Source organism: Kwoniella botswanensis, chromosome 1 (genome assembly GCF_036426115.1).
Source record: "Kwoniella botswanensis chromosome 1, complete sequence".
In the NCBI taxonomy this organism is placed as follows: Eukaryota; Fungi; Basidiomycota; class Tremellomycetes; order Tremellales; family Cryptococcaceae; genus Kwoniella; species Kwoniella botswanensis.
This window is the reverse complement of record NC_088599.1, coordinates 8,003,659-8,029,746: the sequence shown is the minus strand read 5'-3', so window position 1 is coordinate 8,029,746 and position 26,088 is coordinate 8,003,659. Positions and strand designations below refer to the sequence as shown.

Sequence of the window (26,088 nt, the reverse complement as noted above, 5' to 3'; positions counted from 1 at the left end):
TGCACACACCATCCTATCTATGCACTTTACATGCATCCACTTGTTCACTCATCATGAACGAGTGTATAACAGAGGAGGGTCAAACACTACTACATTCTTTAGATATCTGTACTGACTGTATGTTAAGAGAAAGGAAATAAAAAAAACATATCACAACAAATCCTCCCAGATATCTGTTTATATAATATATGCGTTGAGTTATGGACTTAAGATTCAACCATACTCATATACATATATGAACGAACCTATCACTTTTAACCTGAAACGGATTCTCTGATCTCTTTGAACTGACTTGACTCGCCTCAGCTTCACTTGGCGAGAACACCTTCCTATCGCATCACGATACCTCGCTCAGCATTCACTTTGTTAGGTCTCTTGTCAATGTGATCCAATCCCAACGCATCGTCCGCAGCCCACTTGTGATCGTATAGCACGTCGTCTAGGTACAAGTCAGCCTTGCAGCTATGTTTTTCGATTGAGGACAGACAGTACTCACTATCTTCCACTACAGAGGGTTGTTTGAATACCGTCGAAGTCACCAAGGAGAACTTGTATTTTGCGAAATCCTTATCTGATACGCCGATACGTTCTTGTAATCTCACTTTGGTCTCTGAGAATGGCTCGCCCTGGGGTGATAGAAGGGGACATCAGCGATTTCGTCGCTAAGTTGTTCATGCAATTCCTAATGATAGTACGCAAAGACACCACACTCACCTCTTTCAAAACGAATTTGCACGGTACACCATGTATCCTAGACGGGTCTCTCGCGTAGTGGAAAAGATTCACCACCTTCTTACCATCCGACAGGGCATTCTGGTTCACTTCCAATTCCTCTAATGGGATTTCTTCAGCATATAACTCGGCAGGTTCAGTCAAGTTGCCAATCATTTCGGCGCTGGTGTATTCCCGTTGTGATCGTCCAGATTGGGATATATCAAATATACGGATTTTCCCACTTCCTCCAGGCTGAATCTTGACCGCTTTTGACAAGTGTTCAGCGACATCCGCAAAAGTCGATGTTTTAGGTAATAAGAATGAATGTGTAGCTTCTTCCTTGTTATGTCTTCCTGTCCATACTACTTTCAATGATTTCTTAGTTTCCAATTCTATAATACTTATGTCTAATAATTCATAGTAGATGATAACGTTCGGATGTTGACTGTAATAGTTCGTTTGAGTGATATCTGCGACACTCTGATTCAGTGATCGTTTGATGATCGCTTTGGGTGTACCGGATTGAGGATTTGATGAGGTGAATCGAAGTTTGAGAGGATCATGTTTCAGGTAATCGCCGACTCGGTGAGCCATCTATGTCGTGTAATATTTAAGGATCAGTATCCATCATCTCTGTCGCATTGCGTTGATCTAGGTCTTTACTCACAATATCATATGTCATCTTCTTACTCAACATTAAATCGAAATCAGGTGCTTTGCCCGTAGTATCCTCATACCTCGATTTGAACTGAACCAGCACCCGATTTTGGAGGAAGTCGTAGAATTGGGGAACAGTCGAGTACAAAGATTGGGCTTCGAGATCCGCAACTCTGCGAAACAGAACAGACTCAGTCAGATACCACATCCTTCATGCTGTATGCTGTAACTCACTCTTTATCAGTCATGTCGACCTGATAACATATGATATCACCATCTTGAATCTCATTCTGTTGATAGGTCTGCTTCATCTTCATTCCCTCGATCATACCAGCTTTGATCTCCTCGTAGAGTTTGATAGGCGTCGAACTTGGCCAGCCCATCTTTTCTTGTATAACACCCAGCAGATCACTGACTTTGTTATTCTTGTTGACGAAGACTTTACCTTGACCTAACAAGGTCTGTCTTGAACAGTCAAACCATTTCAAGAAGATCATAATAGGTGCGTTGTTTGGATCAGCATGGATAGCGTTGAATTTGGCGTGATCGGGGTTGTAATCGAGGTATAATCGAAGGTCAGATGCACGAGCGGCCATACTATTTCTGATATGGTCCATCGCTGAAATACCATTCTAGACGATTAGCTTGTCATTCTACTCGCATAGTCGAGAGCCAGTTAGCTAACTTACTCTGCGAATTTTCAGAATCATGGATTGGTACATCCGGTCTAACAGTCTTGTTCTGCCTATTCACTAACACCCAAAGCCTGAAATCCCTCTCTGAGATTTTGAAGTAATGCGCTATTCTCTGCTTGAAAGTGTAGAACGTTTCAGTCTTGAGTACTCGGAATGTGGGAAGTTCAGTGGCAGGAAGGTTCTTGTCGTCGAATGAAGCGAGGTCGAATCCTTGATGTCTGGAGAAGATCTCGTCGGTGATGACTTTGGCGGTGAGGTAAAGATGTTGCTCATCCTTCTCACGTCGCTTGGCTTCGAGTTGCTCTCTTTCAGCGTCCAGTCGGGCCTCTATAGCAGATGAACTTTGTTAGTCATTTGTAAACCCATATAAGATGCAAACAACTCACTCAGATGAGGAGGGGTATCAGCCTCGGTGAAAGGAGCCAAAACAGTGTCCAATTCAGTTTCTCGGATATACACCAACATATAAGCATTTGTGAATTTTTTGAGCGTCCTAGCTTGTGTTCGTTGGTGAGGCGGGATCAAGCCATTCAGCATATCACCACCGTAATTATCCTCCAAAACCTCCTTATCCGTCACTGGCGTTACCCGATCATCATCAAATTTGAACCATCTACCATCCTTTTCAGGTTTGATGAGCGCAAAGTAATGACCACCGTGTAAGTCACCCGAGTGAACAAGTACACCGTGCAATTTATAAACATGTGATTGGGATCGATCGGCACCTTCTTCGAGGAATTCTGCGAGATCGATCTCAAAGGGGAACTCATGTCGATCGTTGATCTACCATGACAGTGTCAGCTAACTTACACCTGAACGATGAATCAGCTCACCTTGACCAAAGCATCCTTTTCTATATCATACTCGAATCGTCTCAACTGCATGTGCAGTACGGGAGGAAGCGCCTTGAATATAACACCTTTCTTGGCAGCTTGCAAACCATGTCCTTCGGCCATATACTTGTTATCACCATCTAATGTTTCTACAGATACGTATTCGCGGAAAGAATCTCGGAGGTTTTTGATGCCCTTGATTGTTAATTGTATATCTACACCAGACATCACCGTTAGTCAGCCGGATACTAGAAGACGGATACTGTCCAGCTCACCGTAGAATTCTTCAATGACCGAACTCTCATAATCCACATCAATACATTTGATATAATTCTTCATTGATCCCTTGAACAACCTGGGTATAGCACCTTCCGCCGGAGTACCTTTCATCTTGATTTCCAATTTATCCTGTAAGATTCGAGAAAACTCCTGTACGTCATGCTGCATGAATGAATCCAGTGATTTCCAACCAAAGGATTTTGTTAACTCTGTTGTGCCAACTGGTTGATTCGATGTTTGGAGGTGGTAGAATACTCTCTGAAGAGCTAGAGCCAGGGATTCTGAAGGTATATCTCCTTCAGTCGGTATTTGGTACACAGCCTAAGAAGAATGAAACCATTCCATCAGCTATGGTATTATCACACATGGTGATATCAAAGTCAACTCACCTTTCGGAAGTAATTCGTACAGAAGAGGGATTGTAACAAAGAGTTCATATAACAAGTAGCACCTTGATTCTTCAATCCCACATGTCCAGTCTCCTTCTTCGAATCATAACTAAATCATCTCGAGTCAGTTTTCATGGCTTGGCTGGATATTCAGACAAGGTCAAACTCACTTGACAAAGTTATGCCATAATACACCCGTTGGATCTTTCAATACTCTGACAAAAGCTGTGATTTCCACTTCGTCATTTTCGATCGTCGGCCGCGTTTTGCCATTTGCTGTATCGGCGGTGTACAACTTCCTCAAATCAACAAAACGTGTGAAACCCCAATCACATTCCTCAGCAACGAATCGATGGTGAGCATCTAATGGTCAAAGTGATGGTCATTAGCAGTGTCTCAAATATATTGAAGCAAGATCTTGCGACTTACGACTCGAAGTTTGGATAGTAGGATCCCAAGGATTTGAAATTGCCAAACAGAATTGAGCACATGCATGCCAACCTTCAGGTGCTGTTTTGGGATTTGCATAATCCAGATATACAGATACCATATCATTCGGTTGTCCATTTGCATTTCCCTGCGGGAACAGTAAGATTCGCCTGTGCCGAACCCAACCGACGATTAGCATGGAACCTGAACTGTTATTTGGTGACGTAGATGATATGTGTGTTGGAAACCATCGTAACTCACCACTTATGACCACCACAGCTAAACTCTGGACCGACTATCCTCTTTGCCTGTTGACTCCAATGTTCAATACGCCATGTCTGAGCTTGGAAATCCTCGATCTCCAGTCCCAGATCCGGCATCGCCTTTGCCGCGTAGGCCTCGACTGTGGGTGTTCAAGAGTATGATCAGCATGGAATAGAAAAGGCCGTTATAGCGTTTGGATCGCGTCTGGAATGGGTTATGTCATGATAGCAAAAGACCGGCTTTGATGAAAAAAGATATGTTATAGGTTGAATGACAGAAGCAATATGGAGTCTAACATCAATTATCTTGCAATTGCCGTAATGGCCCTTCGACATATTCATCTTTCGCGCAGTCCAACCCGACAACTAGACAGAATTATTCTATGAGATGATAATCCCAACTCACAATCATGTACATTCGGTAGATCCTCTACCTCCATCGGTGCCGGGCCATTCTCATCAATGATGATATCTGTGACGTCGTTCTGTTGCTGCTGTTTTTTGGAATGACAAGGGATTATCAGCTTTCTATTGCTTGATCCAACTCTGGGAACAGAGTGACATAGGTCTTCGGAAGTGGACTAGATGGGTGCGGTGGGTTGTACAATACTGGTAGATGGACTGACCATGATGACACAGCTTTATATGCGGCAAACGTTTAAGCGGAGGTAGGAGGTGTGATGAGGTGAATGGATGACTAAGTTGGTCTTTCTTGCCCAATGGTGTCGGTGTCAATTTGATGGGGGTCGGGTCTGTGATAGGCAAGCACTACGTGTACTGCTGGGTATATGCGATGGTGGTGTTATGAAGTGATAATGGTGAATGATATGATATGGTATGGTGATGCGACGTGACTCTCTGTATCTTGGTCTATATTCGGCCATCACCCATGTTGCCATCCACAGTCGACCAAAGCCAAGTTGGAATCGTCGTCAGCGGTGAACGGTGTATGAGATTAACTGATACACATGCTAAGCGGAGATACCCGGTATTTGTCACTGTGGCACTAGGGACTCGCAGTTACACCAAATTGCAATACCGCACTCGGGTATGCGTTGTGGTATAAATTTTAGCTCGTCTTGATTTATTTTACTTCTTCTTTCTTTCCATCTTCTTCATCCCATATCAATATTCATATTCATATTCATGATCTTATCAACATGCAGTATCATATCCCACATCAAACACCTCTCGCTCGTCTACCATCCTGATTCCCCATCGCTCACCCTCCCACCCAAACCCGCGGTTCTTAGATCCACTTCCAGAAAGAATATCTCCTATTTCCTCTCGCTCCTTTTTACAGGAAAAGGTGGTGATTGATTGAAAATATAGGAATAACGGTTCTTTCACCTGCTCTACCAGGCAGCGTTATTGGTCGTTGTATGAGTCAACCCGTGGAATAATCATTACCTTATTCTTTCAACCCACATCTCGTTTGAGGTGTGAACCGAAGGGAGCTGATTCTGATCGTTTTGATCGAATTGGAAAGGTTGCTATGATGGGTGTTGTTATTCAGTCAAATTGTGGTTACAATTGACCGATTTGATGCTTTTGACGCTTTAGCAGAAATTTCCTAGTGTCTTGATAAATTTGGTCATTATTTACGATATCATGTGAGTTCTAATACCATTCAAATTTAACCATCTTATCTATCTATCCATCCTCATCCCATCCCATCCTTACTACACCCCATTTATGATGAAAAAAACTTTCCTAATCGTATTCACACTGTGCTATTTCGAAAGAAACATGCGCGTAAACATTTTACAACGGTATCTGATCTATCTACCTACCTATCTTCTTTATCTTGTATTGAACTATTCAGATATCGGATTTAGAGCTGACAAGATATGAAGTTTCCTATTCTCTTAGTTTCGATGCATTCCAATTTTTAGCTCAATCATAGGCGATGCACTGAAACCAGATAGCAATGCTAAATACGATTGACACCAATACATAATTACATTATAACATCTTTTTTCTATCACACACTCCCCATCACTGAAAGGTTCTCGTTTTCTTTGTATCCACAACGAGCGCTCTCAAATATGGGGAAAGATTAAACCCCACTTCGTCTCATGGATTTCGGCTTCATTCTTGCTTTTGCTGTGGATCAGGTCGATTGAAGAGGCAAGGACATATAGCTATGGTAGTATCAAATATACATGTCAAACTCGTGAATGCAATAATTACCATTGAAAGTCATTACATCGCACTTCTATTTATCATCGTGAATCTCCACTAATTGAAATATATACAAGTAATTTTTCGTTTTGAATTGTCCATTATCCTTTAATTAACTCTTCCATCCGCATCATATCTTTCGATTTTCCAAAATAACCTTTTTACTTTAGTCTAACCCAACATCATCAATAAGTACAAATCCTCAAACTCGCTTCTACACCTTGTCTAAAACCATGTTCCCATTCCCAAGTAGCTTTACCCAATTTCTTATTCGTATAATTTTCAAATTCGATTTTCCTACTCTTCATCCATTGATCTGTGAATCCCAATCGACTTGGTCCGGATGGGTGGGAAAGGAAGGTGAGGGAATCGTCCCATCCTTGGGAGAAACCTGGTGCGAAGACTGTTGGGTCGGGTGAACCGCCGTGAGAGGCCCAATAGGATGTATGGGCGTCTATAGTAGCGGTAACTAGTCAGCTGGAGTCCAAGGATCATTATGTGCCTAAAATGGAGAAAAGCATGTTTGGTGGGACATGATAAGCAGGTAAATGAGGAAAAAGGGAATTTCGATGGAAACATACCCAATCTAATGGGTACAATGTAAAAGGTCAAAGTAAATCATAAAATCAACTCACCATAAGCACTTTTCATCTCACTATCTTTTACACCGACCGGCGGATCACCTTTAAACCTTTTCCCCCCGATCCACTGAGGTAAGATCTCAGCTCTGGCCGCATCTTTAGCTGACCAACCTGCATCCCATCCGTCCTGTTTCTTATATGTCCAGAACCAGTATCCCGCCGTCTTCTCTTCGAACAACTCCAACTGGGCTTTAACAAATTCTCTTCGATGAGCATCTTTCTCAGTATCTGGTATATTAGGTGGGAAACTATGAGGGTCTAATGAAGCAGACCACTCTCCAATGATTATATTCCCTTTTGCACTTTCACTCTGTCCAGATAAAGTGTTCTTGAATCCCGATCGTATATCGTGAGCATGAGCATAACCATCTTTTTGACGGTCTTGATCGGTGAAACATCTGTATAGGTGATGATCCAATACTACGAAATCGTCTCTTCCCCCTACGAAATTTGCGTAATGTTGTGTATCCCATGCGTCCGATATATACAGTGGGAAATCCACTGGAACTATAGATCGAATTTCATCCAGTATTGTACGATACCATCCTTGAAGCTTGGAATTGTTGGCTGGTTCGTTGAGCACTTCCAGTCCTACTACATGGGGTATACGGGATAATTCGGATGCTAAAAATCGAAGAGCGAGTGATGTAGATGCTAAATTGGAATGTTTATCCCAAAATCCTACTTTTCCATTTGATAGACCGGAATGAGCTGTATATGGGGGGAACCTTCGTAAGCTGGACACCACTTCTTCGGTTAAGACTAGTCTTATGTATAGGTGACGTACCATCTGCATTTTGTGCACCTGCCGCTGCGTGCAGATCTGTACGAAGAGGTATAAGCTTGTGACACCCAATGTCCCGTGACCTACTAGCTTACCGATCAAAACACCCAAACCGAGATATCCTGCCATTTCGATCGCCTGTTTGATCCTTCCCCAAGCTCCTTCGAAGATATGGTGGAATGGCTCGAATTCAGTTCCTTTCAGTACTTCCGGTAGTGGTCCACACAGATGATAGTATGAAATCTAAAAGTTATAGTATGTCAGCGAGATATGACGCTTCATACTAAAGTGATTGGTGTTGGCTCACTGGTATCCTAACAGAATTAAATCCCTTCTCCTTGATCCACCTCCAATCACCTTCATTCATCCACGTATCCCAATGTTCCTCCAAAACCTTCTTGGCATCTCGTCCAGAGGCAACATCGAAGTCACTCTGTCCAGGTTGGTGGGCGTTTCGAAACGGATGAGAAGCGATCCAACGTTCTAGAGTAAACCATGAGCCGAGGTTGACCCCCCTTTGATACCTGTATCGAAATACTGCGTCGGGTCCAAGAGGAAGAGGGTGCGTGGAAGTGTGGAAATCATAGGATGGGGAAGATGATTGGAATTGATCTTTGAGTTTGTCGAAAAGACCCATGATGCGTGAGTGTGATCAGTGATCTGTGGCATATACAGGGATGTATGAGGGACTAGTCGGACGAAGATGTGAGATGAAAGTACCACTCCAGCTTTGATGAGCATACATCTCTCTCCTCTTTGTATACATACATTCCCATCCTCATTCCGCAATCAACCGGACAGCTTTTCAACAAGGTACAACTAACAAATAGATGATGCACGGATCTGCCCATTACGTCAGACGATCCGTGCCTGAGTCTACAAGTGGGATAAGAGCCGTTGCGTTTCAGGTAGGGTCAGTCCAGACGTCATCATCAAGGTAAAGGTAAAATACTCTGGTCAAGTGAGAAAGAATAGATGTATCCATATTTGTACACATTCCAGTCTCAACGATAAACACTGGTCAGTTGACCAACTCCTCCTCACTTCGACTACTTTGGACAGCCAATCAATCCTAGCAAGCCTCAAAAGATGGGTGATGCTCTTGTGAGAATCTTTGTCTCTGTCTGCTTTTATGATAACGGACCAAAACTGATCCACCATGCAGGCCGTCGAAGATCAACGATCAATTCTCAGTGTCAGATCGATAGTACCAGAACCAGTGAGTGTAGCGTATTGAGCACAGGAGCTCAGACAGCTGATGAATCTGTACCGTAACTGTAGGACTCAGTGACAAGTCAGTAATCATACTCCTGAAATCACCTATCACCAATCGATATTGATAATGTTGTTTCGTTGCAGAGCTGGTCAAGCGATGTCGAGCATTGATTCTCAAACTCTTACCCGTCGAAGTGGAACTTTCCCAAATCTCAGATGCTACAAGTAGTATCATCACGCCCGAAGTCATCGAAGCATTCGCAAAAGCAGGTGGTGATTTCGGTGAATCCGTTCCATTCTGGTTAGTCCGTTTTCCTTTCCCACCTATACTGACTGTATCAATTGAACAAGATTGGTCTGAATACTTACGATATCATTCCTTCAGCCTGCTCAGAGCGAAAGCGACATTCATGAAAGAGGCATATGCGAATCCAGCAGATTACGATGAGAATCTCTGTCGAGCGACAGCAGCGGAATGCCTAGCAAGGAGGATCGTCCATAACTTGCCTGTTGATAGATTGGAATCAGTCATGAGTACTAGATATAGGTACAAGGAAGGCGATGGAGATGATTCTCCGCCTGTTAGTGCTTTGGAAACCGCTATTGACCAACATTGTACAGTGAGTGATCACAAGGTGTTTCCCTATCTGCATTATGTATTGTACTCCACATCAGTTACAACTCCTTTTGCCTTGTGTTACTTATGCTGATCACTGAGTGGTTGATCACAGATCTTCCTCTCCTCATCGGAAGCTCAACATGTAGTCAACTCCTTATGGAAGGGAGACTGGGTACAAAGGAATAATGAAAATATGGATATCGACTACGTCCCGTATGAAAGGACCGAATCGAATAGTTTTTGGGATCATCTCAATCCTGAGAGATTGAGTGTACCGAGATATCAAAGTTTCTTCAGAATCATAATTTGGTTCGTCTTCTTATATGGTAGGTCCACTTCCATTCTCGTAGGTGATTCATGAGCTGATCATGAGTTGTCATTGATGAACAATGCTTGTGTTTAAATAGTATACTCTCAAAGTGTTCAAAGGTAAGAATGGCAGCCGCAGATTCTCTCTTTGTCCCACGCTTACGAGATCGCGCTTGCAGTCCACTCGATACTCTCGATCCAGCCAGGAACTGGGATTGGGCAGAAGTAGTCTTATATGTCATGGCTGTATCTTTTTTACTCGAGGGTGAGGCGTCTTTGGCCCATTAAAAAATGTCCAAACTGCTGTCATTGACTAATCTCATTGCTTCATAGAGGTCGTCAAGATGTTCAAAGTGAGTCGCTTATCTCTCCCCATAATCAGATCAAACCATTGCTGATCACGCCGTACTTCATAGATCATTAGAATTGCCAATAAGCCTTTAGCAACGATCGTGAGTCGCGTCGCCCTTAGGATTTTGATTGTCATGTTGGTACGACTGACAACCTCGAACATCTCCGTAGGGCTTCTGGACCGTCGTCAATTTCCTTACAGACGGCTTACTTCTCTCAGCGTTCGCATTGAGAGTAGCGGGATTGTCTTTAGATAGCAGTAAAGACGAACAAGCTTCGTTGTTGCATTTTAGAAGTTTCCAAGTGTTGGCTTGTGTAGCACCGTTGATCTGGATGAAGTTGGTAAGTTCGGTTTGTCTTTGATGAGGTCTCTCGTGATCATAGAATGGTCAAGCTGATGAGATGCATATCAAGTTAACCGTGTTCGATGGCTATAAGACTGTGAGTATGAACCCAATATTCTGGGTTAGTCAACAAAGCTGACATGAGTGTCAGGTTGGGTCTTTACAAGTCGTCGTCACCCGAATGCTGTGAGCGATGCTAATCACAGCGTGTCTCAGACGAAACAGAGCTAACATACTCCGTTACATAGTCGAGAAACAACAATCTTCTTCATCCTGTAAGTAAGACGGCTTTCTGGGACACTTGCAATACTGATAAGATCAAAAGGCTCGGTATCATGGCCATCGGATTCGTCCAGGTAAGTTACCCTCCCTATCGCCGACACAGACTGCATAGCTAAAACACTGTCTTCGTAGTCTATGTACGCTCTCGACGCAGCGGACGGCGAAACGGGAGGAGCAGCGATCGTAGTAAACAATCTGCTCCAAGCATTACTGGGGTGAGTATTCAGTTCATGGTAATGAGACAATCCGGACAACTGATCTTATCTTACTGGACATACTACTCAGCTCACCCGATTTCGACTCTCCCACTGAACGATTTGGTTATCCCTTCGGCCTGATAATCTTTTATGGATGGAACTTTGTAGCAACCATCATTCTCGTCAATGTCCTCATCGCCTTGTTCGGTTCGGCCTATCAAGATGTTACGGATAATGAGACGGATGAGTATCTGGTGTTCTTTGCCCATAAAACTATTGATCTGTGAGTGATAAATATCTACGTCTGACACGAAGTGATGTAGCTGATTTGAGGTGGCTTAGTATTCGGGCACCTGATTCCTATGTCTAGTGAGTACAGCTGTCTGGCGAGATGCGACATTATCCTTAGCTGACCGAATCATGCAGTATCGCACCATTCAATCTCATTGAGGCTGTATTGATCGCTCCTCTTGAGTGAGTACACTACGATCGGAGATCAGCAAAATTCACGAATTGCCGTCCTAGATCTTAAGTACGGAAGAGGTGGTATTGATTGGTTACTAATCCTTGTTCGTTATGATTAGATGGATTCTCCCTACTCAATGGTACATAAACTTAAATCGATACGTCATGTCCACGCTGTTCTTCATCCCCTTAACTATAATTGCATTGTTCGAATCTCAAGTATCTCACTCGCGTTCTCAAAGGCTTCGAGCGTATTTCTCCGGTCCACCACCTGATGATGAAGATGATCCGAAGATTAACGATCCGACAGTAGAAGATGATTCTCAAGGTGAGATAAGTAAAGTAAAATTTGATGAATTAGTTAAAAGTTTCCCAAAGTAAGTGATATACGTATAACCTCCAGCCCACATGGGCATAAGCAGGTTAAGCAAGTAAGACACCATTGCTGATGGGTTTGCGTATGATACTAGTACTGCTATAACTGAAGGTGCATTAGTACAAAGAGAAATCAGTAGTTTGAAGAAACAGTTGGACAATCTAGAAAAGTTGTTAGCGAAGAGTAATGGAAACGGCAATGGTACGCAGTCCAAGGCGCAATAAAGCGGTAAGATAAAGCAAAGAGGTCAATGTGACCATAATGAGAGTACTAGGAGTTATTGAATCGGATAATACACAAAACTGAATTGCAATATACAATCATTTACTTTGCTTGCTCGGTTGAAAATGATGATATATGATGATATATATGAAAATGCATCTTAAATCAGAATCAAAATATCGTACAAACAACCCAACCATCCTTTGGTAATTATCTAATTTATCGATCAACTTCACCAAACACCAGATCCATCGTACCTATAATAGCTACAGCATCAGGTAAGAAGTGATGTCTCATCATGAAATCTGAACCTTGTAAATGTGCGAAACCAGGTGCACGAATCTTGCATTTGTAAGGTCGGTTCGTACCGTCCGACACGAGGTAAACACCCATTTCACCTTTTGGAGCTTCGATTGCTGAGTAAGTTTCACCTGGAGGTACGGTGTATCCTTCAGAGTAGATCTGCAAAATACATCATATTAGCTCAGTTCAACTTTGGCAAGTGATTTGATCCGGTTTGGGATGTAATCGAAAGAAAGACCCACCTTGAAATGATGAATCAAAGCTTCCATACTTTCTTTCATCGACGCTCTAGGAGGTGGAACAATCTTATGATCATCCACTTTGACAACACCGGTAGGCATCTTGTTCAAACATTGGTCGATGATTCTCAAAGATTCTCTAAACTCCTGTACCCTACAGAGATATCTATCGTAACAATCACCGTTCTTTCCTACTGGAACATCGAATTCGACTTTATCGTAAGCATCGTATGGAGCTACTTTTCTGTTAATATCGAATAATATAATTTATTCTCTGTCAGCTGATACCTCATCATGATGATACCGACAAGGTCTATGTGGGATGAGTTGACCCAACTCACCTAATATCCCATGGAACACCCGATCCTCTCAACATGACACCCGAGAAAGAATAATCCAAAGCCTGTTGAGCAGTCACCGTACCGATACCGATCGTTCTTCCTTTCCAAATTCTATTACCTGTAACTACCTCTTCGATCTCATCTACTCTACTTGAGAACTGAGTGGCCCACTTGAAGATATCATCCAACATTCCATGAGGTAAATCGAAAGCCACACCACCAGGTCGGATATAGGCAGCATGCATTCGAGCACCCGAAACTCGTTCGTAGAATTCCATCAATTTCTCTCGTTCTTCGAAACCCCATAAGAATGGTGTGAGTGCACCAACATCCATCGCGTGGCTAATTAGGGTAAAACAATTAGCATATGTCGTGTATGACAGATATCACAAATTGACTTTGGCAATGAGTGATCTCTAATGATGATGATTAGGGACGATGGAGTAATACGACTCACGTCAACACAGCCATCAAGTGATTCAAGACTCTAGTGATTTCACCAAATAACGTTCTGATCCATTTAGCTCTTTCTGGAACTTCGATATTCAACAATTTCTCAACAGCCAGAGTATAACATAATTCGTTGGTCACTAGATAAGATATCACACAACGATACGTCAGCACTGGACTGATAAATCAAAGTGAAGAACTCCGCCCCACTCATAGATACATAATCTAATCGATCGAAATATGGTAAAGCCTGAGTATAATTCTTGTATTCGATTAATTTTTCTGTACCTCTGTGTAAGAGACCGATATGAGGATCGGCACGGAGGATTTCCTATAAACCGACAAAACCATGTACGCCAATTAAGTATCAATCTTTAAACAAATTGAGATGAGTCTGAACCCACCTCTCCGTTCAACTCGAGGATCAATCGAAGCACACCGTGAGCAGCAGGATGTTGAGGACCAAAGTTGACTATTTTACGATTGGGTCCAACCGATCGATCAGCCTCAAATACGATAGTATGTTGCCATAACAATGTATATTCCAAAACGTACCGGTGAAATGTCTCATCTGGGCATCTTTCCTTGATGAACCTTCTTTCAAGATCTCCTCAGCTGACATACCGTGTAACCTAGACAATAGCAGAACCACCAGATGTCAATTGATAGCCCAACCCGATCTGATCGATCTTTCTCCGGTGGGTAATGGGTAATTCCCAAAATCCACCAAGTCGAAGTGAAGTGAGCAACTCACTCTTCCACCGAATGGGCTCTTAATGGACTAGGTTCCACCGCGGGCGAGGCCATCGATTTGAGTGCTGTGGATGAGATCGCTCGGAAAGCGGGTTTGGATGATGAAGGTGCATTTCGAAGGAGGGGTCGTAGATTTCTGATCATCTTGGATGTATGTGTTCCGTGTAGGTAGAGAGGTATAGATACAGTCAAAGATGATGTGTACAAGGTGTTGAGGCTGACTGTGCAGCTATGCTACGTTTTGTGACCAGAGATCTGGAATGGTTGAATTATCGAAATATCGAGAGGATGAGATCGTGGGTCAGAGTGGATGGAACGGTAGAGTGAGAGTGGCACTTGGCTTGGGACCAATCATAGATATGGAGATTGACATACACAACCGACTAAACTCCGTGAGTGGCACCTCCCAACTACTACCAACATCAACCGCATGCATATGGGCAGCAAGTACCATGAGCTGATATCGTGTCAACTATCGATTGAATCGATCACTACGAATAAGTTATACATAGCATATCTATACAACTACTTCAGATCCAATCTAAATGTCAACCAATCCCTGATGCACACCTACATTCTTTCCCTTCCCAGCTCCTGCTCCTGCCTCACCATTTACCCCAGCACTTCCATTCGTTGCAGCTTGATTCCTCCATGCGTTCGTCTCATTCACTCCAGTTAGATCCTCAGCGTCCGCATCCAATTCATCGTCATCCAAACTGAACCTTCCTGCGAATCCCTCTTCTTCATCATTCTCATCCGCTCTTATACTCGTATATCCATTGCCGGATCTCTGACTACGTCTTCTCCATGATCCCCATTTCGGTCCACCAGAAGACCCTTCTCCATTCCCGTTCGAACGTGATTTGAAAGTGGGAAGAGATATTTTCGGTCTGGGTATGTGGAACAGAGGGAATTGAGCTGAACCCCTACGACCAAGATAAAATCTATTATATAATGTATGACCGCCAAACCAAGTTATGATAGCTATTGCCAGTCTAAATCATATACCAATATATATATCAGCTCAAATCCATTATACGTAAAGTGATTTCTATGTAGTTTGTGTGATGTGTATAAAGTTTGAAGACATGAACTTACATCGCACCAAAAGCGATATAATGGCCTGATTCCAAAGAAGATTTAGGATTGGTAGGACATGCGACGTGAGATCTCCATTCGAAATAGAAATGACATGGATCCTGTGGAGGTAAGGTAGCGACTAGCAAAGGTTTACCAGCATTGAAATCGGATGGACTGCAGATGAACTATGAACAATTTAAGAATTTGTGAGCAATGTTGAACTCGGTACTACAAAGGAAGTGAGGACATCGACCCACCCGTATGGCTGTTGAAGCCCTTGCATCGGGATTGAGTGGACAAGGTGATCCATCGGTTATGACATACATGGGTTCATTGGTCATTGGCGATAAAGTTAAATTGGTATGTACTCGGCTATTCGCAATGCGCAGTGATGTTCAGCTATCTGTTTTGTGCGCCAGAGAAGGCGAGTCCAGGACTATATGAAGTGCATGCCACTCACCCAAGAACAAAATCACCCTGGTCCTTCCTCACATACCCACCTACCGTATCTGGATCTTCGACCGCATGCAATTCCCCTACAACACCCCTGCAAATATTGAGATTGTAACTCGTCTCTCCCACTTGAGCTACGTAATCTGCTTTGGCTGATCCCAAGGGAGATAGATCGTAGTGCGTTCCATCGTCCAGTGTGAGCGTGCAGGGCGATGCCATTGTATTCTCCTTCTATTTCTCGGTTGGGGTAGCTGTTCGATGGAGTACAGGTTGACAATTGTAAGTTGGAACGTTGAGGAATGTGGAATGTGAGATGTGTGTGAGATTGACATGAGCGGCAAATGAGTGCACGAGACGACACAAAGGTAGAACTACGTAATGGACCCCGTCACGTGACTTGGGCCTTGCATCCTTGGATCGTATGTAAGTTATATATTTCGGATGAGATCGTCTATCGTCTGCAGCTGAAATCATCGATACAAAGTTGAAAAGACATTTCAGTATTCAAGACACCTCAAAAGCGACGTAACATCGATATATCGCAACAGTATCTATCACGCCTTAGCTATCAAGATGAATCCGCTCCGATCTATATCATCCTCAGCCTCCTCCTCTCTCCGAGCCAGTCTGCGATCTCATCTCGCTCCTTCTCCTATAGCATCTGTCAGATGTAGCCCTTCAGCAAGTCGGATAATACTGCAGAGAAGAGGATACGCAGATGCTCCACCCGCTCCTAATCCTTCGAAAGAATCCCCATTACAGCCTGAGATTGATAGGCAGAGGAAATTGAGGGATCAAGCGAATGTAGGGGTGAGTGTGCTCCCATTGATCTATCTCGGATGACCAGACCCAGATAAATGAGAATCAGTTGGTCTTTCATACTCATAGGATCAGATTCCAAATACCATGACTGCATACTAATATGCTTACTGTCATAGCCATTCACATGGAAAGCCGCCGCTCTCTTCATCGCAACGGGTGTAGGCCTCTATCTATATTTCGAATCTGAAAAAGCTGCTGTGCTCGAACGTCGTCGTCAGGAACTCTCATCCAAATCAATTGGTAAACCTCAAATCGGTGGTCCGTTCACTTTAGATAGACATGATGGAGGTAATTTCACCGAGAAGGACCTGTTGGGTAAATGGACATTGATTTATTTCGGTTTCACACATTGTCCTGATATCTGTCCTGAGGAATTGGATAAAATGGGTGAAGCGATCGATATAGTCGATAAGAAAACTGGCCACTATGGGAAGATGGATCAGGGGGTTATGCCGGTATTTATAAGTGTTGATCCTGCTAGAGATACTATCCCTCAAATCAAGAAATATGTTAAAGGTAAGTCGAACAAAGTAGCATATATCATATGTTCTAAATCAATCATGATTATGATCATATATGTCATTTGGATGATTAGCTAATTTTGTCTGATTATAATTGTAGAATTCCACCCACGTATGGTAGGATTAGTAGGTGACTACGAAGCAGTCAAGAAAACATGTAAGATGTATAGAGTGTACTTCTCTACTCCTCCTGATGCAACTGCATCGGATGATTACCTTGTTGATCATTCGTAAGTGATCCTTTCCCTTTATCGTATCCCATCTCAAAAATATATTCTCTAAGAAGCTTGCGCTAAGCTAATGTCCTGTTATCATCACAGTATCTTCTTCTATCTTATGGATCCTCTCGGTCAATTCGTCGATGCTTTCGGAAAAGCCACGACCGCCGAACAAGTAGCAGAGAAGGTATTGGACAGTATGAAGAAATGGGATGATGCTGGTGGGAATGCCGCTGCGGGGGTATAAAGGAAAAGCGACACATAGAAGAGAATTATATACAGCAAACATAATGTGACATAGTATATATATATAACATGTATTCATTCACTCCTCGGTTTCTGAATTTGACGAGATTATACAGAATAAAAGACATATGATTACTAACATTTGTTCATGTACATAGTTTTATACAACAAAACACCCATTATATCAACACCCAGTCCGTTAGTCAACGAGCCGTATGTTCCTTTTATTGCCTTTCACCTTGTTCGCTTGTCCTTTTCATCAATAGTCTCCTCTTTGAATCGGAATCATTCATCAATTATCCAGCAACATCTCGACCTAACCGTCTTCAACATTTTGGAAGTGATGCACAAACAAATCGACTTCAATGATAATCACCACTTGCTGGGTCACACCTTAGTTCGCTTGGCCTTAGGCAACTCGCTATTTTCAAACGGTCTGAGCTTTTCCTTTACCGCCGATCCACCGACCTTTGGAGCAGGCGCAGTATAGTCCGGCCCAGTCAGAGGATAAGATTGTCGAGGTCGCTTCTTCGTTACTATGTTAGGCGTCGAGGTAGTGACATTGGGTATGACCAGTGTCGAAGGCAATGTTTTACGCCTATCGTCCGAGTGAAGATGAGCTGAAGGATCTGATCGAGCAGAGGGAGGCGCAGCTCTCGACGAGTCATCCGTTAGATCTATCGTTCCGTGTGACCTCTCTTGTTGTGGCGGTTGGCAACTACGTGACGGTGCAACCTCTGTAAAGGTCTTGGCAAGAGGTTTGGTAGGTTGTCGAACGCGGGTAGGTGGAGGAGTGGAGGGACGAACTGATTTCTTGGGGAAAGCTGTTGGTATGGAGATCTTGGTGGGAAGAGCGGGAGCTGTAATCTAAATTGAAAAAAAAGGTTCAAAAGGACTCTCATAGGTGTAAGAGGTATTAACCCACTTCTTCGGATTGGCCAAGGTTGGAATCAACCGCTTTACCTTTCCCTTTCTCAGCTTTTGTAAATCGTCTACCTACATCGTCTTTTTCACCATCTGATTCGTCAAGGTTCACTTCACCTATGTTTCCCCATGAATGACTCTCTGATACTGACTTATCACCCTCACTTTGATATCCCTTTCTATTATCATCATTTTCGAAGATATCTCGTAAGACTTCCATGTCTTCTAAGACCTTTTCAGCTTCTCTTAAAATATTCTTGCATAGACTATCTTGTTTCGTCTTCCCATTAACTCTGTCATCGGGATACAAATCGACATATAAAAATGGCGGTTTATCTTCGCTGCGAAATATAGACAATTGGGTGATTTAGCTATATAGCGGACCTCGACACAAAACCACTTTGAGTACACTTACTCTTTCAGTGATTTGGCTCTTTCATACCATCTCCTGACTAATTTCCCATAATGGTCAAATACAGGTATCTGCTCAGATGCCATACATCGTATATACAATGCTGGATGTTCTTTTACAATTCGGTTATTGTCATCTTGTAATTTAGGAAAGTACGATTCGATGATCTTTTCAACTTGACCAAATGGAATTTTGGGTGTTGATAACAGAGTTGCGATGTGCTATGGTAGTATCCACACAAGTTAACTGATTTGTTTCAACGTGAACATCACGAATGAAATCAAATTTGGCTTTCTTAGATATATCTATAATGACGATGTATGTGTGACTTACATGTTTCCTAAACTCCAAACTAAAAGCTAACATCCTCCCTTTGGCCTCTTCCCTACGCTTCTTAACGGATATAATCTCATTCCCTTCTCTTTCGTTCAGCGCTCCTCTACGCACTTGTTCCTGAGGGTGACATCCTTCTTTGTTCAATCTCTTGACCAGCTTGACATGAATAGTCAATGCTCGGATCGCTTCACTCTGGATCTTGTCGGAGAGCAGTTGGAGATGAGCAAATAGGTTGAGGACTGTGGGCAGATAAGCGAGGATTGGATGAGGGATGAGATGCGCTCGGAGGGTTTGGAGGATCAGGTCGGGTGAGGCGGCGGTTGAGGCTTGTGGGATAGGCGAAGTCATGGAGGTAGGAGGTACAAGAAGGAAGACTGCGGGTGAGTGAGCTGACACTAAGAGTCTGATACCATACTCAGTAGATGGATACCAGTGAATGGGTGCTTGTATCCATGCGCAAGTTGAGCGATGTTCCATCTCTCATGTTCATGTTCATGTTCATGTTCCATGTTCATGTTGAAACGCGTCCACATCAGGTTGACTGGATCCGCGATCCCGTGCCTGACGATGGGCAACACGTGCTCGAGGATGAACTGATGAACTGATGAAATGCTAAACACTGGTTAATCGGTTGATAGGTTAATTACTCCCGGATGGATTCTTCCGGGTAGGGATGTTCCTCTCACCATTTCGCTCATGACGATATATGCATGGTGCTATCTATGTTCTAGTTGTGATAATGTCCATCCATGAGATCAAAAAACAAAGAAACAAAATCCACTTGTCACTTGTATCCTCTTCAGAGATGTTCAGAGTAGCCATATCATCAGCAAGAGCATTTAGCAAGGTGAGATGGTCGAGGTGTATTCAAACCCAAACCCACACTCAGACAGAGTCGTCAATGGGGATGGCCATGGGTATGATGGGAGGGAAGAAAGAGAGAGAAGAGGGTGATGTGAGTACTAACTCTATCCTTGTAGCAAATCATATCAATTGATTCGCTTGCTATCTCGTGCCATCAGATCAGTTCAGTCTTCGCTTCGTTATCTGGAGAAGCACCTAAACCACTTCCCGCCAGATTCGGCGAGCTAAAAGAGAAGATCATCGGGGATGAAGCGAATCAAAGAGCTCTGGTAGAGGGTTGGAGTAGGTTGACTAAGAGGTTGAGTGAGGTTGCTGAAGAAGCAGACAGGAAGAAACAGGAAGTGAGTGTTCATGTCCTTGTCTATCCTTCATACATCGATGAGCTGATCATCGTGATACGTGCTCATTCTGTTTAGTGCATACCCCAAGTCACATATGAAGAATTTACCAAAACCCCGTCTTCTAATACCATTGAAGCAGTAAAGAGATCTGGTTCATTGGTGGTCAAAAATGTCATTGAGCGAGAGACTGCTGAAGGATGGTTGAAGGATGTTGAGAAGTATATCAAGGATAATCCATCTGTTAAAGGATTTCCGAAAGACGATAAACAAGTGTTCGAATTATAGTGAGTCGGAAAACACCCACTCATGATCCTACCGCGCTGGTTTGAGATGGAATTAACCATATTGATTCGATATAACACCTCTCGATGAGCTGACGTCATCTCATATGGTGTATGTAGCTGGTCCAAAACCCAACTCATCGCTCGTTCTCATCCTCGTTCATTCCAAGTCCAAAAATCCCTCTTAAAACTATTCTCGGCCGACGAAGGAGATAGCGAAGTATCTCTGCATGTCCCATTGAGCTATGCAGATAGACTGCGTATTCGACATCCAGGAGATTCCCAATTCAGTCTCGGACCGCATTCGGATGGAGGTAGCGTGGAGAGATGGGAAGATGAGACGTACCGAGGTGTTTATAAGGATATATTGACTGGGAAATGGGAGAAGTTCGATCCTTGGACTATAGGTGGGAGAGTGAGAGCAAATCAGAATATGTATGATGGACCTGGTTCTGTGAGCTGCACGATCAACTTGGATTTCGGAACAACCAACTGACATATTCCCTTTGAATTAGTGTGGTGTATTTAGGGCTTTCCAAGGTTGGACCTCTCTATCTTCTACTGGTCCCAACGAAGGTACTTTGAGGGTATATCCATTCGTCAAGGAATTATCCGCCTACGTCTTACTGAGGCCTCTATTCAGGTGAGTCACCCGATCTTCTTGTGTCGTATCATCAGTAGACTGATATCTTCAATCTGCTTTAGAGAAAAACAATCCCGTGCGACTGTCACTCATGACCAATACTTGTCTCCTTCAAATTGGGAGCTCGACGTGAAACCCACTTCCACGACATTCCCCGGATCACCATTAGCAAGATGCCAAGAGTATAGCGATATCACTCATCCGCATCTCCAGCTGGAGAGAAGTATGGTCAGTATGCCAAGGGTGGAACCGGGCGATCAAGCATGGTGGCATTGTGGTGCGTTTGCCATATGATGGTTTCTCGATATTCAATTGATGACTCGAAGAATGACTGATTTGACGGAGAAACCTGGCAGACACGATTCACGCAGTTGAGGCCACCCATAATGGACTAGGACCCTCGGCAGTCCTGTATATACCTACTGTACCGCTCACTCTCCAGAATATACGATACATCAAGGATCAACGGGAGAATTTTATCAGTGGTAGACCTGGTCCTGACTTCCCTGGTGGAGTGGGAGAGAGCGATTTCATAGGGAGAGGGATGGAGACGGATATTATTGGGGAAGAGGGTAGACACGCGTAAGTACAATCCCAATGTGTACGTGATGAGTCTCTGATGATGAGATGACGGTTGTTTCGATTTTAGTATGGGTCTGGAGGCTTTCAGATTGGACGGGGACATGAGTGAAGGGGAGAGGATGTTGAGGAGTAAAGCGTAAGAGATCTTGATTATGTAAACGAAGTACGGAAGGAACGATGACTAATTTGTATTTTGGATCATCGATAGCAATGAAATCTTGGGATTGTGAGAAGGCGAGGTATAATGACAAAACAAGCTGAAGTTGATAGTTAATAGGGAAAAGTATATGCAACGAACCTTACGGAAATGATATTTGCACAAGTCACAAGTATGAGTAAGGCAGAAAGGATGGATAGCCTTATCTCCGATAGCACATTGATTGTTTGACATTCCATCTACTACAATGCGACTCTAGCTACGTCCAATCCACCCGGTGGAGGGGCAGCATCTCCCAATCTAGCTTTATGTATCTTTATATCTTCCACCGGACGGTCTTCCGAGTCGGTACGTACAGCTTCGAGTCGCTGGATGGTCTTCATCCCTGATGATACTCGGCCGAAGATCGTATGTTTGCCATCTAAGAAAGGGGTAGGAGCCTGTAGGCATTGAAACCATATGTGTTAGTTACATATCCTCACCAATGATGGAAAGTGAGGTCGTCAGAGGGAATGAATAACGCTTTGGTTTAGCTTGCGAAATTGGTAGGTTTGGAGGGATTTCATTCTGATAGACTTACACATGTTATGAAGAATTGAGAGCCTAGTATAGAACGAAAGTAGTAAAAACATAATCATCAATCAATATTCGATACCTGATAGACGGCGGGAGGATGTAGTTGACATGATACGATATGATATAATACACTTACCGTTTGTATTGGGGCCTGAGTTTGCCATAGCCAATATACCAGCACCTACAAACCTCAATTCAGGATGTAATTCATCTTTAAACTTATCACCATATATCGATGTTCCTCCTCGACCTGTTCCTGTTGGATCACCACCTTGAATCATGAATCCCTATTCCATTCACCCATTTCAGACAATCAGCAACCACTCTCGTCATATTATCATATATTACATATGTGTATGTTTAGGAGGAGACACATACAGGTATGATACGATGGAATATCACTCCGTTATAGTACCCCCTCTCAGCGAGTTTCGAGAAGTTGTTACATGTCTATGGACCGGCTCAGACATCAGCTGTGTCCAGAAATCATTTCCATCTTTGGCGAAGGAGGGTGGTTAGCTGCTCACCCTTGGGGCATGTGCTGTATATAGCTCTACTGTGAATGATCCCACGGAAGTGTCGAATGTCACGTATTCTGCTTTTGGAGATGACATGGTGGGAGTAGTGTGATGGGAAGACAAAGTGAGGTAGGGTTGGGTGTTTGATCGAATTCGCAGCGGTGGTTGTTGATCCTTTGAAGTCTCGTCGTCCAGATGTTTCTTCCAGTCTGTTCTGTTGATGCAGTCTATCGTTAGGATGAGTATAATACTGAGGGTGAGATAGGAGAAGAGATTGTGAAGCTCTTCCAACGGTGAGTTAGGTACCTACCTATTGATGTTTTCAACTTGTGATCTTGACTTGTTCGATCCACGTGGAAATACTTCCGTCGGTCCTTACGCTCATGAACACATCCACATCCACGTCCATGAATCCATCTGATATTCTCCTTTATCCATAACAACCATCCCAACACCGATTCCTCAGACGAACAGCATTAGAATCTCTAAAAATGGGCAGGAACGGGCTCTTCGGTAACTTCCAAGGTCTAGATGCCTTCGGCAAGGTATATTTTTCCAACCCTCTCACACAGAAGTGTCGCGATGTGAGCTGATCTTCTGGTGGTATAGACTATGGAAGATGTCAAGATACGTACTCGTACAGGAGCGTTGTGTGAGTATACAACCAGCTGCTTTCTGTGTTAGTCCCCATAGAAAGTATAGCTGATTCGTACTATGATGTGATGTAGTAACGTTCATATCATTCTCTATCATCCTCACGTCGATCATGTTGGAATTCATCGATTACAGGCGTATACACCTCGAACCGTCGATTATAGTAGATCGGTCGAGGGGTGAGAAGCTGGTCATTGAATTTGATGTCTCATTCCCTAAGGTACCTTGTTACTGTACGTATCACATCAAAATCCCAACAGAAACTATTTATTTCCTGATTATATCCTGGTGATACAAGTTGACAAGGGAATAACGTGTTTGTGCAGTGTTATCACTGGACGTAATGGACATATCGGGTGAACATCAGACGGAACTCGAACATCACATCTCAAAGACTAGATTGGACAAGAATGGTAGAGCGTTAGAGACTGTCGAAGGTGGACGTGAGTGGACCGGTTCTCATCTCGAAAGAAAGGATATGCTAATATGGATTATGTGTAGAGCTCAAAGGAGATGTAGAGAGACAGAACTTGAAGAGGGATCCAAATTACTGTGGATCATGTTATGGTGCCTCACCTGATGAGAGCGGGTGAGTTTGAGTCGACTTCATGGCCAGCGATATCAGCTGATAGCGAGATTTGGGATGTATAGATGTTGTAATTCTTGTGAAGCTGTTAGACAGGCGTATGCGAGAAAGGGTTGGTCCTTCAATGATCCATCGGGTATCGAGCAGGTGCGTCACTTGTCTCCGTTGATAACACTTCTGTTTCACCAGTATGATGCTAATGTTTGATTGATATGCAGTGCGTAGAAGAAGGATGGGAGGACAAGATCAAAGAGCAGAATACGGAAGGATGTCGAATCGCAGGAAGAGTCAGAGTCAACAAGGCGAGTAATGACAGCTCCTTTGTGACGATATGTGACACATGTCAAGCTGACCTCATACCACAGGTCATCGGTAATCTCCATTTTAGTCCTGGTCGGTCATTCCAGCATAACATGGTTCAAATGATGGATCTTGTGGGTGACCGATTCTTTGCATCTGCGCCAAAGTTTATCGAAGGATACTGACTGATTCATGAACGATACATAGGTCCCATACCTCCGGGATAACAATCATCACGATTTCGGACATGTCATTCACAAATTCCGATTTGGAGCTGACCTGACTGCCGCCGAGGAAGCTACGGTCTTACCTAAAGAAGCCAAGTGGAGGAATAGCTTGATGATGAGAGATCCTCTACAGGAAGTGGCTGCTCATACAGAGGAATGTGAGCCAGCTTCCCCCTTAAACTCGTGGACATTAGCTGATATGTTCCTACTGTACAGCTCAATATATGTTCCAATGTGAGCTTCTTATGTGGTTGCTCTCCAGTGCAAAGCTTACGTCTTATATAATTTAGACTTCCTTAAAGTCGTGTCAACCAATTTCGTAGCCCTCAATGGCGAAGAAATCCCATCTCATCAATATTCAGTAACGCAATATGAAAGAGATTTGAGATTGGGTAATGCGCCTGGAAAAGATTCTCATGGACGTGAGTCATAGCCATTCCTTACTGTAACAAACATTCCGCATGCCATATCGTGCCCTGTCTGATCACTTGCTCGACGTAGATATGACATCCCATGGAGTCGCCGGTGTTCCAGGTGTATTCATCAAGTGAGCACATTGTTTTGTATCCCTTGTACAATCAGGATGGTAGCTGATGATCACAATCGTAGCTACGAGATATCACCGATGAAAGTGATTCATACAGAGACGAGGCAATCTTTCGCACATTTCCTCACATCGTAAGCTACCCCACCCGGAACTGTCACCTGTACAATATAGCTTATCCGCTCTTTTGGATGTGATAGGACGTGCGCAATCATCGGAGGAGTATTGACAGTCGCGAGTCTAGTCGACGGATTCATCTTCTCAAGTTCGAAGAGGTTAAAGGGGATTAACGATGATGGATTTGGCGCTCCGGGTGGAAAGATGGTGAGGTTTTTCCCTCATTTTCGTATCTCTATCACGATCATATTGCTGATTGCTGTTCGTTTGTATGATTACAGCTATAGGTCAGAAGTAGCTTTGCTTCGTGAGGATGTATCATGCATATCCTGTATACCTGCACTCTGCACCG

The 26,088-nt window shown here is 43.4% G+C and overlaps 10 protein-coding genes across 10 annotated transcripts; 4 read left to right on the top strand and 6 right to left on the bottom strand.

Moving 5' to 3' along the window:
* Positions 1–329: 329 nt before the first annotated feature.
* L199_003027 (uncharacterized protein) lies at positions 330–4,699 on the bottom strand (the record flags this gene model as incomplete). Its single annotated transcript, XM_064888764.1, has 14 exons — positions 330–439; positions 497–626; positions 715–1,308; positions 1,382–1,544; positions 1,606–1,990; positions 2,061–2,393; positions 2,453–2,849; positions 2,900–3,114; positions 3,175–3,499; positions 3,568–3,676; positions 3,738–3,930; positions 3,997–4,166; positions 4,258–4,399; positions 4,666–4,699. The coding sequence occupies 14 exons, from the start codon at positions 4,697–4,699 to the stop codon at positions 330–332; spliced, it is 3,300 nt and encodes a 1,099-aa protein (XP_064744836.1).
* Positions 4,700–6,628: 1,929 nt separating this feature from the next.
* L199_003026 (uncharacterized protein) lies at positions 6,629–8,505 on the bottom strand (the record flags this gene model as incomplete). The annotated part of the gene is made up of 5 exons (XM_064888763.1): positions 6,629–6,897; positions 7,079–7,795; positions 7,872–7,907; positions 7,964–8,111; positions 8,176–8,505. The coding sequence occupies 5 exons, from the start codon at positions 8,503–8,505 to the stop codon at positions 6,629–6,631; spliced, it is 1,500 nt and encodes a 499-aa protein (XP_064744835.1).
* A 452-nt stretch (positions 8,506–8,957) lies between these two features.
* L199_003025 (uncharacterized protein) lies at positions 8,958–12,250 on the top strand (the record flags this gene model as incomplete). The annotated part of the gene is made up of 21 exons (XM_064888762.1): positions 8,958–8,972; positions 9,034–9,087; positions 9,150–9,162; positions 9,228–9,384; positions 9,469–9,703; positions 9,815–10,028; positions 10,110–10,131; positions 10,191–10,276; positions 10,345–10,364; positions 10,428–10,463; positions 10,534–10,704; positions 10,777–10,803; positions 10,858–10,892; positions 10,955–10,981; positions 11,032–11,062; positions 11,121–11,203; positions 11,274–11,468; positions 11,528–11,554; positions 11,612–11,659; positions 11,770–12,027; positions 12,121–12,250. The coding sequence occupies 21 exons, from the start codon at positions 8,958–8,960 to the stop codon at positions 12,248–12,250; spliced, it is 1,884 nt and encodes a 627-aa protein (XP_064744834.1).
* Positions 12,251–12,467: 217 nt separating this feature from the next.
* Positions 12,468–14,478, bottom strand: L199_003024 (NADH-ubiquinone oxidoreductase 49 kDa subunit; the record flags this gene model as incomplete). The annotated part of the gene is made up of 8 exons (XM_064888761.1): positions 12,468–12,710; positions 12,794–13,034; positions 13,132–13,473; positions 13,589–13,721; positions 13,792–13,912; positions 13,986–14,053; positions 14,137–14,213; positions 14,336–14,478. The coding sequence occupies 8 exons, from the start codon at positions 14,476–14,478 to the stop codon at positions 12,468–12,470; spliced, it is 1,368 nt and encodes a 455-aa protein (XP_064744833.1).
* Positions 14,479–14,875: 397 nt separating this feature from the next.
* Positions 14,876–16,086, bottom strand: L199_003023 (uncharacterized protein; the record flags this gene model as incomplete). The annotated part of the gene is made up of 4 exons (XM_064888760.1): positions 14,876–15,329; positions 15,433–15,599; positions 15,672–15,786; positions 15,875–16,086. The coding sequence occupies 4 exons, from the start codon at positions 16,084–16,086 to the stop codon at positions 14,876–14,878; spliced, it is 948 nt and encodes a 315-aa protein (XP_064744832.1).
* A 354-nt stretch (positions 16,087–16,440) lies between these two features.
* L199_003022 (uncharacterized protein) lies at positions 16,441–17,675 on the top strand (the record flags this gene model as incomplete). The annotated part of the gene is made up of 4 exons (XM_064888759.1): positions 16,441–16,677; positions 16,806–17,205; positions 17,311–17,440; positions 17,531–17,675. The coding sequence occupies 4 exons, from the start codon at positions 16,441–16,443 to the stop codon at positions 17,673–17,675; spliced, it is 912 nt and encodes a 303-aa protein (XP_064744831.1).
* A 386-nt stretch (positions 17,676–18,061) lies between these two features.
* On the bottom strand, positions 18,062–19,694 carry L199_003021 (uncharacterized protein; the record flags this gene model as incomplete). The annotated part of the gene is made up of 4 exons (XM_064888758.1): positions 18,062–18,541; positions 18,600–18,939; positions 19,014–19,231; positions 19,344–19,694. The coding sequence occupies 4 exons, from the start codon at positions 19,692–19,694 to the stop codon at positions 18,062–18,064; spliced, it is 1,389 nt and encodes a 462-aa protein (XP_064744830.1).
* Positions 19,695–20,151: 457 nt separating this feature from the next.
* Positions 20,152–22,287, top strand: L199_003020 (uncharacterized protein; the record flags this gene model as incomplete). Its single annotated transcript, XM_064888757.1, has 9 exons — positions 20,152–20,301; positions 20,369–20,551; positions 20,627–20,835; positions 20,953–21,286; positions 21,348–21,475; positions 21,538–21,752; positions 21,832–22,057; positions 22,125–22,193; positions 22,266–22,287. The coding sequence occupies 9 exons, from the start codon at positions 20,152–20,154 to the stop codon at positions 22,285–22,287; spliced, it is 1,536 nt and encodes a 511-aa protein (XP_064744829.1).
* Positions 22,288–22,456: 169 nt separating this feature from the next.
* L199_003019 (peptidyl-prolyl cis-trans isomerase-like 1) lies at positions 22,457–23,404 on the bottom strand (the record flags this gene model as incomplete). Its single annotated transcript, XM_064888756.1, has 5 exons — positions 22,457–22,654; positions 22,795–22,817; positions 22,927–23,077; positions 23,169–23,240; positions 23,318–23,404. The coding sequence occupies 5 exons, from the start codon at positions 23,402–23,404 to the stop codon at positions 22,457–22,459; spliced, it is 531 nt and encodes a 176-aa protein (XP_064744828.1).
* Positions 23,405–23,799: 395 nt separating this feature from the next.
* Positions 23,800–26,023, top strand: L199_003018 (uncharacterized protein; the record flags this gene model as incomplete). The annotated part of the gene is made up of 15 exons (XM_064888755.1): positions 23,800–23,853; positions 23,918–23,960; positions 24,037–24,195; positions 24,289–24,405; positions 24,464–24,551; positions 24,614–24,695; positions 24,767–24,850; positions 24,914–24,982; positions 25,056–25,233; positions 25,292–25,309; positions 25,366–25,497; positions 25,577–25,622; positions 25,685–25,753; positions 25,820–25,943; positions 26,018–26,023. 15 exons carry the CDS (start codon positions 23,800–23,802, stop codon positions 26,021–26,023), a joined length of 1,269 nt encoding a protein of 422 aa, XP_064744827.1.
* Between the last annotated feature and the right edge of the window lie 65 nt (positions 26,024–26,088).